This window comes from Pyxicephalus adspersus, chromosome 1 (genome assembly GCF_032062135.1).
Source record: "Pyxicephalus adspersus chromosome 1, UCB_Pads_2.0, whole genome shotgun sequence".
NCBI lineage: Eukaryota > Metazoa > Chordata > Amphibia > Anura > Pyxicephalidae > Pyxicephalus > Pyxicephalus adspersus.
The window spans coordinates 177057859-177072124 of NC_092858.1; the positions used below are offsets into that span (position 1 = coordinate 177057859).

Sequence of the window (14266 nt, forward strand, 5' to 3'; positions counted from 1 at the left end):
CCCCCCCTTACAGCTGTCTTCTGCTCAGCAATGTATGGGGGGGGGCAGACAATGGGCACAGAGGGCATCTCAGGTTACATTTTGGGGTGCAGCTGGCACACTGGGGGGAGGGGCGTACAGATCTGGGGGTTATAATAAAAACCTAAAAGTTCTGCTGGAATATTTGGCAGGATCACTGATGCAGTTCTATGGCATGGGGTGCGGTGACACCACGGATGGGAGTGACCCTGACTCGGTGTCACTGGCACAGTGTGGGGGGAAGGGGGGCTCCTCCCCAGATCTGCAATACTATCCTGAGATCGGATGATTCCATCGGCCTGGAATGTTAACCCTCACCAAGCCACAGACTGAAGGCCCTGAACCTTCTTTGGGTGAATCCTCTCTACTATTCACACCTTATTCACCTCCCTCCCTGCTGGGTGAATGGTTGGCCCCCCTCCCATGTTGGTCCCTTTGTAGGAACTTTTTATTGTTTGTCCTGTGAGAGGATTACCCCCGCCCCCCCCCTCGCTGATGTCACCTGCAGGGTGAGGCCTCTGGCACCCGGACAGCTTCACCTGGAGGATCTGCAGGGACTTGTCTGAGGGCTGGGAGCTCTACATGGGTGCCATGGGGTGAGGGGTGCCCGGGTCCCTGGGGGTGTCAGTGGCCCTGGATTGGCAGAATCCTCACTCAGGAACACCCCCCCCCCCCATGGGTGCTAAACCACCCACATTGCATTTCATGCAGCCGAGGCCCCTTTATATAGATAATTGCGGCTCTTCTCTTTTCACACCTTTACCTGGTCAGACCATTGGTGGCTCCTCAGTGGGCGGGGCCATAGATTCTTCCAGGACTGAATGGTGCTCAGGTAATGACTAATAATCATTGTGGCCCCGCTTACTACACTGACCCGCCCCCTAGGGGTAGAAAGGACCCCCAGCTATTCCCTGAGGAAGTCGCTGGTGCCGGTGGCAGACATAGACACAGTGGCCCCTGTGGAGAACTGATTTGGAGACCCTTTAGGGGCCATCGTGTGGCCCTTGAGGAGGGTATGGGCCCCTTTATTACACTTCCTTATGTCCACCTTTGACTGGTGACATTCTGCTGTGAAGAAGTCATCAGTCTGCTGCAGGCAGAAGGAAGCAGTCTCCTCTCCCCCAATCACAAGGTGATTGGCTGCAGCAGGGGCCCATCAGATTTTTGTGAACACATCCGGCACTGACCCCGGGATCATTTTGTCAGCTTCCCGGTCCAGGAAGTAGATGGGGACCCCGGATGATGCCTGAATAAAGATGGCGCTGTGTTTGTTGTGAGATTATCAGGGGAAGTCATCTGATCTGTGAGTGGTAATAAATACCTGGAGGTGTCACATTACCCCCCCCCCCCAAATCAGATCCGCTTATAATGTTCTGCATTAGGCAGTGCATGCTGGGACTTGTAGTGCCCCGACAGGTGGTTGTCAGGTGGAGCCCCTCCCCTTATGTTGTGCGGAGAGATTATAGGCCAGGTGTGTGCGGAGATTTCACATTCCAGAGGGCCCGGCCTTCCCCAATGTTTGCCCTAGGAGGGGCCCGGTGTCGCCATCCTGGAAAATGGAGCCATAGGAGGACCTGAGTGACCACGGGGACCTGGCTGCATTGACTCCACAGCTCTGACCGCCATCCTGGGTGCGGGGGGCCTCTTTATATGTCTGGGATATAATGAGCGTTACCAAAATGCGATGCCAATCATTCCATGGATGCACCTTTCCTGCGCCAAATTATCACAGCGTGACATGCGCAATTACATGCGGCCATTATCACACCACGACCTGCTGATATCACCCCGGTCACATGGACGCAGGTCACTGCAGGTCAACGATCAGCTGCGCTTGGGAGGGATCTTCATCTCCATGTACAGCGCTTGGACCCAGCCTTGTCCTGCCGAATTATCTCTGGGGGGGGAGGGGGATCACCAGGAAATGGGGCCCTAAACCTGGGAACTTCCCTTGGAAGGGGGAGAATACTTTGTGGATGATCACATGACCTGACGCCTCAGGAATTTTATTGCGAAAGTGAAACGTTGACGTTGCAGCTGAATCATGCAGCGGAGAATTGCCCTGGGCGTCCCGCTGGAGCCCCCACCCGTTGTCACCCTGGGATTGTTAGGTGTCCCCGGGGCCCGGCAAACTTTGTCCTTCTTTCCTTGACCCCCTTTCCCTTCAGCATCTTTCACTCCCTGTGAATGTTGATACTCCGGTGAATCAGTAATATCCCCTTTTCTTTCCCTGCAGTTGCTGTGTGGAGCCGCATTGTCCGAGTCCCCACCGGTCCCCTTCTGCGGGTGGAAGGCACCGATGTGGCCCTTTCCTGTAATGTCAGCGACTATGAGGGCCCCAAGGAGCAGAACTTTGAGTGGATTTTCTCCTCGGATTCGGGCAGCAAGGTGAAAGTTCTCAGTACCTGGGACGACACATTCACAGACCCGGAGCTATCGGAGCGTGTGAGGGCCGGGGGCATCCAGCTGCAGAGATCGGGGAACAGCGAGGCCCAGCTATGGATACGACAGCTGAGGGTCACCGATGAGGGCAACTACACCTGCTCCACCCCCAGCACCGACGCCACCGTCAGCGGCAACTACGAGGACCACGTCCAGCTGAGGGGTAACAAAGCCGGGCAAAGGGGCAAAAAATTGTTTTCTATCTGGAATTGTCAGAACTTTGTTTGGGAAATAGTGGGGAATTGACATGGGGCCCCGTGCCACCCCCCCACCCCTGCTCACCTAGAAATGGACCCCAGGAGACGCAGAGCCCAATTCTTCCACAATGCCAGCCCAATACCCTCCCACTAATATCTGGGGGCTCCCAGCCCCCCAAATCCAGAAGTTTTAGCTGGAGATCCACATTTTAGGGCTCTGCGGCTCCTGGGATCCCTCCGGCCTCGATGTGCGATTGCTGCGTTGGACTTCCGATCACCCAGAGCTGCAATCCAGATTTTATTTCTTTTGGAGAATTCTCTGATCTGTGACTGGAGAGCAGAGGAGACTACCGCCCCCTGCTGGCTTCATAGACAACTGCAGATCATTATTAGATTCTCTAACTGCAGACCCCAAAAGAAAGATTTGTGGGGAATTTTATGTAATTATGTAATAGGGATCTCCCCTGTACAGGCCTGGGATATAGTATTCTGTACGTCCTGGATCTGTGATCTCCTCCACATGTGATCCATGGCCCAGGAATGGTGATCTCTGTACCGGGATATATTAATCCATGGCCGGGGATTGGTGGTCTCTGCCGTACTGGACCCTAGTTATGGAATCCATATAGAGATTGGGAACACAGACAGTATCCTCGCTCTTTTATCTGGGGCCCTGGGTCTAGGATCCTGTCCGGGGCCCCTGTCTCTATATACCGGTATATATAACGGGACTAGGATCCTGTCCGGGGCCCCGTTCTCTATATATAAAGGGACTAGGATCCTGTCTGGGGCCCCGTTCTCTATATATAAAGGGACTAGGATCCTGTCTGGGGCCCCATTCTCTATATGTATAAAGGGACTGGGGTCCTGTCCAGGGCCCCGTTCTCTAAATATAATTGGACTAGTATCCTACCTGGGGCCCCATTCTCTATATGTATTTAGGTACTAAGATCCTGTCTGGGGCCCTTTTCTCTATATATTTAAAGGAACTAGGATCCTGTCTGGGGCCCCATTCTCTATATAAAGGGACTTGAAGGGGTTAAGTTACTGTCTTTGGAGTTCTTTGTACCAGGCGGGGTGACCCTTCGTGTGACCCCCTGGTTGCCTTTTCAAGTTGTATTTAAAGACAGAAGTGCCCTGGGGGGGTTTGGTCAGGCTGACACAGAACAGATCACAATTTTAGTTATGGGTGGTGCTGTAACAGGGAGGGGTGAGGTCGGGGCTCCCCTATAAGAAGCATAGTAATATTTAAAGATTCTCATTATCCTTTATTACCTCTTGCAGAAATTCTCAGGATTGAATTTTGTAAGATGCACAATGATAATGTTACATCACAGGTCCACTTTAACTATTAAGTCACCGGGGAATAGGAAGGGCCCATCGCAATACAATATCAGGGCCAATCTGAACTGACTGTGTTAGTTGATGTTTTCATTTGAATTGGTGCTCCCCTTTAGATATTTGTACTCTGATGTGAGGGCTTCCGGTCTCGGCTTTTCCTGCTCTGCTCTAAATGTTTTGTTCTCTTTTCTCCAGTGATCCCCGACACCCTGAGGCTGCAGGGCCCGAAGGGTCGTACGACCAATGTTCGCAATGTTACTGAAGGAGGTTCTTTCCAGCTGCAGTGCCAGGCGGCCATGTCTGATTCTGCCACTCACACCCATCTGTCCGTGACCTGGGAGCGCCAGACAGCAGGCACCACCTCCGAGGTCCTGGCACTGACCCACCTGGGCCGCTTCCAGCCCGGGCCAGACTATGCAGCCCGATACAACCAGGGGGCGGTGCGGCTGGATACCCCTGGGTCTGACAAATACCAGCTGACTGTAGAAGGTGCCCAGGCAACTGATGGAGGCGATTACAGCTGTGTGGCCCAGACTTGGGTGCAGGGGCCCAACGGCTGGGAGAAGATCCAGGAGAAAAGAGTGGGAGTGGCCCAGGTGGTGGTTCAGCCAATGGGTGAGTAAAGGGAACAATACTAATCTATTATTATGGCAGGGGGAGGAGCCTTTGTTGGTACCAGTTTGTATCTAATTTATGATTGGATAATGAATAGAAATATTTTATTGCAAAATGGAGCCGGGAATATTGTGTGAGGAGAATGTGTGTGATCTGCCACCAATTAAATCTGTCATTAGAACACGTCCCAGATTATTTCCTCACCAAGTGTCCCCAAACTGAGCTCTGTACCCCTAATCCGTAAGAAAAGGGACCTTTCCTTTACCCCTTTAATATTGGACAGAATAAAGACCCTTAAAGGGGCTCCCCCAGAAATGCAAAGTTTTGTCTACGAATGACACTGCATTATCCATCACTCCGACCGGTCCCCTCGCTCCACAACCGCTCACCTGAAGCCTCTTCTCAATGCAGGGTGCATACATGGCTCTGGTATCTGGTGTTCAACCCATCATTTTCTTTTTAATCTGGGTGGGAGGAAGCTGTAGGTGGGGGGCAGCCCCAGTAGTGTGACCCAACTCGCCACAATCGCTCAAAAACAGGAAACTAGCCGGGTGATTACTGAAAAGTGCTGGTTGGTGCGCCCCTTTAAGAGAGTCCGGGGGGATCACTGCACAATGCAGGGGCAGCAGTCCTGTGATATGGATGCAGAGGGCCCGCCCGCAACTTGGAACATCTCAGAACGACTAATGGTTCTTTTTGTGTCCTCCCCAGACAAGTAGAGTATTTAACCCATGTATTGCCGGGAGGGCTCACTGCAAGGGCCATTTTTTTAAATGTAGAGTTCAGCTTTAGATCTTATTGGGGTTTGGTAATGAAATGTCAGGGGGTTAGTAAGTGATAAACATTCTTCCTTCTCATTGGATGTTTCTCATCTCCTAGATCTGACTGTGACCGTATCAGTGAAGGAAGTGGTGGTGCCGGAGGGTGACCCCATCGCTGTGCCCTGCCAGGTGTCTGTGGACTCCGATATTCCGGTCCTGATTCAGGTCCGCTGGTTCCGGTCTGGAGAGATTGAAGAGATGATCAGTGGACTGGACCCAGAACCATCCCGGGAAAAGTCTGTCACCCACAAGCTGGAAATACCCCAGGCTCGGATCTCAGGGGATTACCTATGTCGGGGCTACGCCTGGACACCTCTGAGGGATGGCAACTGGAAGAAGGTGGCAGAGGGGGCATCCAGTGCTGTCAGGGTGCAGATTGTCTCTGCAGGTAAGTGGGCCTATTAACCCCGTATCTTCCCCAGAAATTCTAAGGTATGGCACAGCTTTAATAGAAAGAATTCATCAGGGTTGCAGGAGGTTCCCAGTCTGGGGAGGGGGTTCTCGAATCTGGGCTAAGGGGGTGCAAGAATACTCTTCAGTCTGTGTGTGTGTGGGGGGGGGTCTCTGGTCCCTGGCCTGGGATAAGGAAGAGGGGGTCTTAGGACTGAGAAGGAAGTGGGCGGGGGGTATTGTTTTTATTTTTGGGTAATGTAGATTGAAGCTCATTACACTGCACGTTGTCACTCTTCACTGAATTCCTTCCTACGTGGACCCCCTGCTGGATTGTGAGATTAGCACTCCTCGCCTCGCTGCTTCCGATACCATCAGCCGCTCCTAAAAATCTCCACTGAAAAAAACAATTCTACAAATGTAGTTGCAGCCATTCTGTATTGTAAGGCCCAACTCTGCAACCAAATATAGAGGATGGCTCAGGGCCTCTGTTAGGATACTTTTGGACTTCCTGTCTCACTTCCTGTCCCGGTGTCACTCAGGAAGAGAAATCTCCTCTGTGATGTAAAATAACTTTCTGCTCTGCAATGCATTGGTCACAAAATTTTCCTAACTGTCAAACAAACATTTTGTTATGTTGGCGCTATATAAATTGTGTTTGATAATGATAACAAATCTGATTTCTGCTCCTTGTAATCATGGTAGAATTTCCCAGATTTCTGTAAGTTTTCTCAGCATTCACTCACCTGCTCGCTGTCTCACTGCACAAAGCCTAAGGAATCCCCTGAGGTGCACGCCTTTCCCTGTGATCTTTAGGTTACACCTTGATCTACCGATCCCTGTGATCTCTATGGAATGAAATGTCTTAATCTGCACTTTGATCGACAGCGCTAACTCTTTGTTTTCTTTTCCGCAGTTCCGGATACCCAGGTGACGCTGAACGCTTCCATTCTTCCCCAGATGTCAGATGAGCCCGCAGAGCTTGTGTGTCACATAAGGGTTTCCGGTGACCCCAGGCTGTCCGTGTCCTGGTATTTCACCCCATATCAGGCACAGAACCCAGCATCTGCCACGTCGGTATTGGTGGGCACTATGAGCCAGGATTGGACCCTGCAGGTGGGGGAGCTGTACCAGCAGCGCCAGGACAGGGGCGAGCTGATCTTCTCCCGCCCGGACCCCAACACCTTTGCCCTTCGGATCCAATGGACATCTGAGGAGGACCGCGGGAGCTACCACTGTGTGGGCACTGTATGGAAACAGCAACTTAATAACAGCTGGGCACCGGTGAGCCAGGAAACCTCCAAACCCATCGTCATCTCCTGGGCTGCAGAAGGTAATAAATTGTTGGGGTAATATGGGAACAAGATTTATAAAATATTCCTACCCCCCCCCCCTGCCATCCCACTAATCATCTCTGCAATTTTCATGGAGCTCCATAGCAAAACAAACCCCCGGGAGATCGGAGAATTCTATGCACATTGCAGGATCGACTTCTATCTGTGGTCCCTAAATTGTGGGCCCCTAGCCAGTGCTGCACTTTTCTTCACACTGACCCCCAGTCAATTTCTACTTCCACCATCCACAACCCAGCACATCTGAAGGGGCAATATAGGGTGCTGAGAACCCACTAACCCCAATATTGTGTGATCTCCTTTAATTCAGATTTGTTTTTTCCACACCCCAAACATTCATTTTTTGCTTTGTATTGGGTACAGAGCTGCTGTCAATCATTGGCCTGGTAATAGGGGCCCTGGGGTGGCCAATTGTAAGAGCTTCAATGGGGTGCCTGAGCCTGCTTGTTGGGATGGCAATGCTGAGGCTCCATGCTGCCCCCAAGTGGCAGTGTTTCCACCCTGTAGAGTGCATTCAGTGCCATCAATTTGGACATGTTCTAATAAAAGGAATCCTTTATTCTATATTTAAATGTTGCTATACCAGCGGAGTGTTTGAGATCCTTTTTCTAAAGCATTATTTTCGCAGTGATAACCATTAGTCTACACATCGTGTGATTTGTCATTTATCTTCTCCCTGCAGATTTCGCCCTTGTGGTTAACGCCAAGTTAGTACAAACGGTGTCAGCAGCTGGAGGAACCTTTGAGATGATGTGCACGGTGCAGCCCAAAAATATCCCTTTCCCTCAATACACCGTGCAGGTGATGCTGAGACCCCAGGACAGCAGCCAGGCCCCGGTCACTGTCATCTCTCTAAGCCGCGAGGGGATTACACATCGGAGGCCGCCCGCTAGCAGTAATGTGTTCCTGGAGAAAGGGAAGGAGGGAGTTTATATCTTCAGACTCCTACAAGCACAGAACCTTCACAGCGGCGCCTATCAGTGTGACATCTCGGCCTGGACGCAGGGTGGGGGCGGAGCTTGGCGAATGGTGCGAAACCAGACCACCAATCCTGTGCAACTCGAGTTCCAAAATTCAGGTGAGACCATGTGTGAGGTCTGTGATGGAATCCATGTGATTGGTGATTAAAATTAAATAGCATAAAAGTGCCAAATGGTTCATTATCTGTGAATCCCCCGACCCCGCTCAGGCACAGTGGGGAGAGAAATCAAAGTTCTGATGATTTGCCCTGAATTGGCAATTCCTTTCATTCCCTCAGCCTGCTCTGCATCCATAGACACATAATAGGAATTTCCATGGATAATATTTCCAGCCTGTGTCATGACAATCCCCTCCGTCCCAGCAAAATGCCACAGTGCATCAATGGTTATAAAGTGCCAACATGGAGGAAGCTGAATGAAGTGTCCGCTGCCGGTGTGCACCGAACTAAAACCGTAATCCGGTGCACACATTGCAGGCAGCCATGGGATTGGCCGGTGAGGGGTCATTGAGATGCCGTTAGTTGGCTCGTATTATATGTGAATGAAGATTTCTGGATACTGAAGGTTAATTGGTGAGAATGCAGCACTCCTCAATGTGTCTCCAGATTCCCCTTCACAATTCATGGTAGGAAGTTCCTCCCCAATACAGGGGACAGGGGGCACCTGGCAGAATATTGCAATGTCTGCTTTTCTTTTTTATACCTCAAACATCCTAATGAACCATTTGTATAATTTATTTATTTAACTCTGCATCTGTGACATTATTAGTGCTGCCCCCCCCCCCATACATTTCTTGTATTGTGCAGGGGAGGTAAATAATAAGTGGGGGTCCCCTTCCAGGGCTAACAATAGGGGGAACCTCTTCCAGGGCTAACAATAGGGGGACCCCTAGACATCCGTCCCTGGAGCCATTCACCCTTCTAGATATAAGTTGTCACCTTGTGACGTCATCCTGTGACTTTCTATTTGCAGGTCCGGTGTTCAATGTGTCGGCTCGCTCAGACAATCCCAGCATTCACCTTGGTGAGAGGTCAGAGTTCTGGTGCATCATAACCATCGACGGGCCGGCTGTGGATCCAGGTAACGGCATTGCTTTCAGCATTGTTCGATTGTAAGCTCTTCGGGGCAGGGTCTTCTCCTGTGTCATTGTCTGTATCTGTCATTTGTAACCCCTATTTAACGTACAGCGCTGCACAGTATGTTGGTGCTACATAAATCCTGTTTATTAATAATAATTGTCACATTGTGACCGCTCAGACGCAGTGGACATCTTTTATTATCAGTGGCACTGACTGTGGCAATGATCTTGTACTGTCTGATTATTATTTATATGACCGGGTTTTCTGTAACAGCTGCTGCCGTACAGATTAATTAAACTGTTCTATGTCCAATATGTTCAATGGTGGACCCTCTTACTGAGCTCATTCTCATCCCCCACTAACAATAGAAGAAGGCACTAAAGAGAACCTGTTTCGTAGCCCTGTATGCATAAGTGCAGAGATCAGACCTAATATCACTGCTTCTAATGTGAAGTTTGATGATCAGTTTCTCCACAATGTCATTGGCTACAGAGGTCAGAGAGAGTTGTAGTAAAGAATATGTAAATGTTTGATTGTCCTAACAGTGGCTTCTCCCAAAAATTGTCCTTCAATCCTGGAGATCGAACATTTGGGTCATATTTACATTTTGAGGAATCCCCCCGCCAATAAAATATTGGTGCGCTGAAGCTGGCAGTGATCTGCCGGGACCTAATGATGGAGGTCGGTCATCTCCAGGAGGAGCCTGGATAAAAATGATTTCTCGTTGTGTTTTTGGTATTATTATTGGGACTTTGTGGACATTTTCTGCCATCGTCCCTCCCCCGCATCCCTCACCTCTCTGTTTCTCCCCGCAGCGGATATGGCGTTCGATGTCTCCTGGTACCTCCAGCGCCCAGGCAGCTCCTCCATCTTCCTGGCCGGGATGGATCGCACAGCTCAGGTCCGGCACAACCGCAGGAACAGCAGCAGTGAGGTGGCCTTGGAGCGGATCAGTGATATGGAGTACAGGCTCCGGGTGTACGGCTGTGAGGAGGAGGATACTGGCGGACATTACTGTACGGTGACCCCCTGGGTGAGGACTGGCGAGGGCGTCTGGAGCACACAGGAGATGGTGACATCTTCCCCAGTGCCTATGAGCGTCAGGATGGATTGTAAGTTGCTGCACCGCATGTACCGTGTCTGTATTCCCAATTAATCAGAAATCCAATATGGCCGAGAGCGATTGCCAATCATTGCTTCAGGTGCTGAGCCAATGAAATGATTGCTGGAATAGTTAGAAGAAACATGGACTAAGGATGAGGAGCTTCCAGTACTGAAAATACCCGGCCCCTGCCTGCCTTACCAATGGTTTATTGGTCTGATATGGGGATTAGTAATGTGAGCCAGACACAGCCAGGAGACTGGAATTTCATAAGGTTCAAATATGGAACCCCCCCCCCCCATGCACAGGTTTTCTTAAAGTGTAATTCCAGTTTGGGACAACCTAAGAGCATTTTAACTTGCTGTTTAGGCTGATACAACTACCTGTTTGTCTGCAGTGCTATCATCTCCATAACCCCTCACATTTATAACATAGGGGGATTGTTCTGCAGTTTTTTTGCAGGATTGTAGTACAGAAAAGGCAGTGATGTCATTTTTACTACAATAAATTGGAAGCTCACTTAATTTCTGCCAGGTATTTACGTACTTGTAACATTCTTTATATTGCTCATACAATTGAAATTTTGCTGAGCCTAGGATTATAATGCAATAGTGTATGTAGTACTCGATCCGGCCAGAAGAGGGAGCATTGGTGCAGAGCTATTTAAAATGTAATGGATCGCCATCTAGTGGTGACTTGTTGGAAGTGAAGTTCTTTCTTAATTGTTGATATATGAACTCTAATTATTTTTTTTCTTCCTTTTTCCCCACAGTGCTGAGTGCATTCAAATACCCCCTGCTCATTGGAGCTTCTCTGTCTCTGGTCGCCGGCCTTCTCTCCTGTCTGATTGGCTACTGCAGCTCACGCTATTGCTGCAAGGCCCAGCCGGTCCAGGAGAAGCGTCGGGAACACCGCAGGCTCATGTCAATGGAGATGGACTGACAATGGTGAGCGTATGACGACGCTGAATGAGCAACTGACTGTTATATTGGGGAGGGGGGGTTCTTTATTCTTCAGATGCCAAACAAGAGCCATGTGTGACTCCGATAGGATTGTACCACTGACCCCGGTGCGGGAGGGGTCCGTCTTCCAGGAATGGATCATAACGACGGTACGACACTGGGGGGCGCTGCTGCACCGACTCCCCCCATACAAAGCAATAAGTACCCGAAATGATGGAATGACCTGAATATCTTTAAGGAATTACTTCATCATTCCTCAGCCTGACCGGCGACTCTAATATACAGAAAGGGAATTTCGTGCACTTTCACAACACCGCTGCCAGTGCAGGTGCTATATCCCGCTATGCCACACTACAGCCCGCTTGCTGTTTGCGCATAAACCTGTGTAGAGCGCAGACACTGTGACCTCCGCAGACGCCGCACAATCCTCCTCCTTCTGAAGACTGTGGTGTTTTAGTAGACGCGTTTTATATGGTTTTCTCTGCAGTTCTGAGTCCGGCCCAAAACCTTCGTCTTCCAGAACCTTCTCATTGCACTCCTGAGTGACGGAGAAGAATTGCCATATTGATGTTTTGTGTGTTTTTACCCCAAATTTCTCCGTCTCAGCAATAAAAATGCAGTTTTATTTTTTATTCTGGTGTCCCCGCTGTTTGTGGGTGGGAATGAGAATTGGGGGGCTGGGGGGGTTCTGTTTTATGGAAAGAGAATTCCTGTGATAAATGTGCTGAAAATCAACCTGAGCGAGAGTCGGATCATTCTAGAGGTGTCACCCCAAACACAAAACTGGCTGTAATATGACGACCCCGGGGCAAGTAATAGCATATAGAGACCGTGGGGGCATCTATGGAATATAGTTACCCCGGGGCAGGTTTGGAGTATAGATACCCCAGAGACGTGTATAGTATATAGAAAGCTGGGGGGCATGTATGAAATATGAACACCCTGGGGCAGGTTTAACAAATTGAGACCTGGGGGCAGGTAGAGCCATCCCTTGGGGCATATAAAATATAGACACCCCACCTGAATCCTTATAGTCTTTTTGGATTATTAAAGATGCAGGAGCCCCCCCCCCTCATCGCCTCTGTTTATTCCCCCCCCCCATGGTGCTGCCCCCTAGTTACATATCATATAATGTAAAACTCTCCAAATAGCAGAATTTGCACACGTTGAGCGTACGAAGATTAGGAGAGAGGGAGGTGGGGTGGCAGTGGGGCAATGGAGAAGCAGATACTTATGTTGGCTTCATCATTCTATCTGGGGTCCCCTCTGCGATGGATGTTGGGTCCCCCCCTCCCCATATACCGGTTACAGAGCAGGGATCTGATGGGAGCTGCCGTCCAATGACGAGGAATCCCTTCCACCCCAATTCACAGGATCCCGGATGATTGGTGGGTGTGGGGTCACATGACCCCTCTGTGCGGGGAAGGATGATCCAGTCCGGATTCCAGTTTCTGTTTAGACAGAATGGGGTTGGAGAGATGATTTCTTTATTAGGGGGTGGGGTGCCAGGAAATGTCTCGAGGGCCCCTACCTTCACCACCCTATTTGGTACTATGGAAGGGTGTGTTGGGATGTGAAATACTGTACATTTGGGGACACATACTTGCTCAGGGCCCCATTTTGTCTGATACTATCTCTGGTCAGTCCTTGGGGCCCGAACTTTTTTCCACGCCGCAGGATTAGCATGACAACCAGGCAGCTGACATTTTCTAAAGTGGTCAGGGTTGTCACTTCTGCTATTTCCTCCATAAAGCTACAGAATTCCAGAGATTGCAGAGGAATCATAAACCTATCCTGTACATAGGGACCCTGTGTACGCTCCCCCTGTGTACATCCAGCAGTCACATGACCACCCTGCTGCTCCCCCTGTGTACATCCAGCAGTCACATGACTATTTGGCACTCCCCCTGTGTACATCCAGCTGTCACATGACCACCCTGCCGCTCCCTCTGTGTACATCCAGCAGTCACATGACCATTTTCCACTCCCCCTGTGTACATCCAGCAGTCACATGATCACCCTGCCGCTCCCCCTTTGTACATCCAGCAGTCACATAACCGCCCGCCACCCCCTAATTAATAAACGTCTTCTGTATGCAAGTGATATGGTGACGGATTATAGGAGAGGGATTACCGATTTGCCCCCAGTTACCCCATCGGGTATATAGATCTCTGTATGGATTGTGGGATCATTGAGCCCAGATCATTACCTGGTATTTATAGAGGAGGACCCCTTAAACTGAACCCCTATTCTGTGCAGAGACCCCACATACCCCCCCCCGAAGTCATCAGTGATATCAGAATTTCTGGCAGGATCAGCAGATTGGGGCGAGGATCTTCAGATGAATTGTTTCCAGACGTACGGTGAGATCTTGCACAGCTCTGTTCCTGCGCTGCTTGTGGTGAACCAAACTTCCTGAGGATGTGCTGCAGTCATTGCGTCCTCGTATATCGCATGCTGAGACCGCAGAGATGTCAGAGCTCTGTGAGGAAATCGTCTCACTGTTCAGTGTTCAGCTTTCCTGTTCTCTTCACCCCCCTCCATCATATAGCGATGATCTCTGTGCTTCTCTATGCAATGCAGGCAGATCATAGCTGGTGGGGGTGGTGTACAAGGAGTGGGTGGGCTCATGGGAGGAGTTATGCAAATAACACATTACCTTCATGTGCTGATGTCTGGAGTAGTGGCTGCTCCTAGCAGACTATCCTAGGTACCGCCCACATGTGATGCTGAGCCTCTATGATTGGCAGAACTGAGATTCAATAAATCAAAGGGGAGGAGTCAGGACAAACTGCTGGAGAGGGAGGAGCTAGATGTCCTCTATGTAGGAAACGAGATGATGTGAGTGCAGGAAGATTGGAGGGTAGGTTGGGAAGGGGGGGCAGATTTATTTACCAAGTCCCAGAAACAGCTATGGGTGCTTATTGTGCCCTCTTCAGGTGGGAGGGGATATATTCCCATAGATCA

General features: G+C 50.1%; 1 protein-coding gene across 1 annotated transcript in view; it reads left to right on the forward strand.

Annotated features, from left to right (window-relative positions):
- The window catches only part of PTGFRN (prostaglandin F2 receptor inhibitor), a 20766-nt gene extending 8835 nt beyond the window's left edge, over positions 1-11931 (forward strand). The window contains exons 2-9 of the mRNA XM_072398488.1: positions 2255-2623; positions 4194-4613; positions 5493-5822; positions 6741-7157; positions 7859-8254; positions 9129-9236; positions 10051-10347; positions 11110-11931. Coding sequence (XP_072254589.1) covers positions 2255-2623; positions 4194-4613; positions 5493-5822; positions 6741-7157; positions 7859-8254; positions 9129-9236; positions 10051-10347; positions 11110-11279 — 2507 coding nt within the window. The 3' untranslated portion in view covers positions 11280-11931. The remainder of the gene's footprint in view (positions 1-2254; positions 2624-4193; positions 4614-5492; positions 5823-6740; positions 7158-7858; positions 8255-9128; positions 9237-10050; positions 10348-11109) is intronic.
- The last annotated feature ends 2335 nt before the right edge of the window (positions 11932-14266 follow it).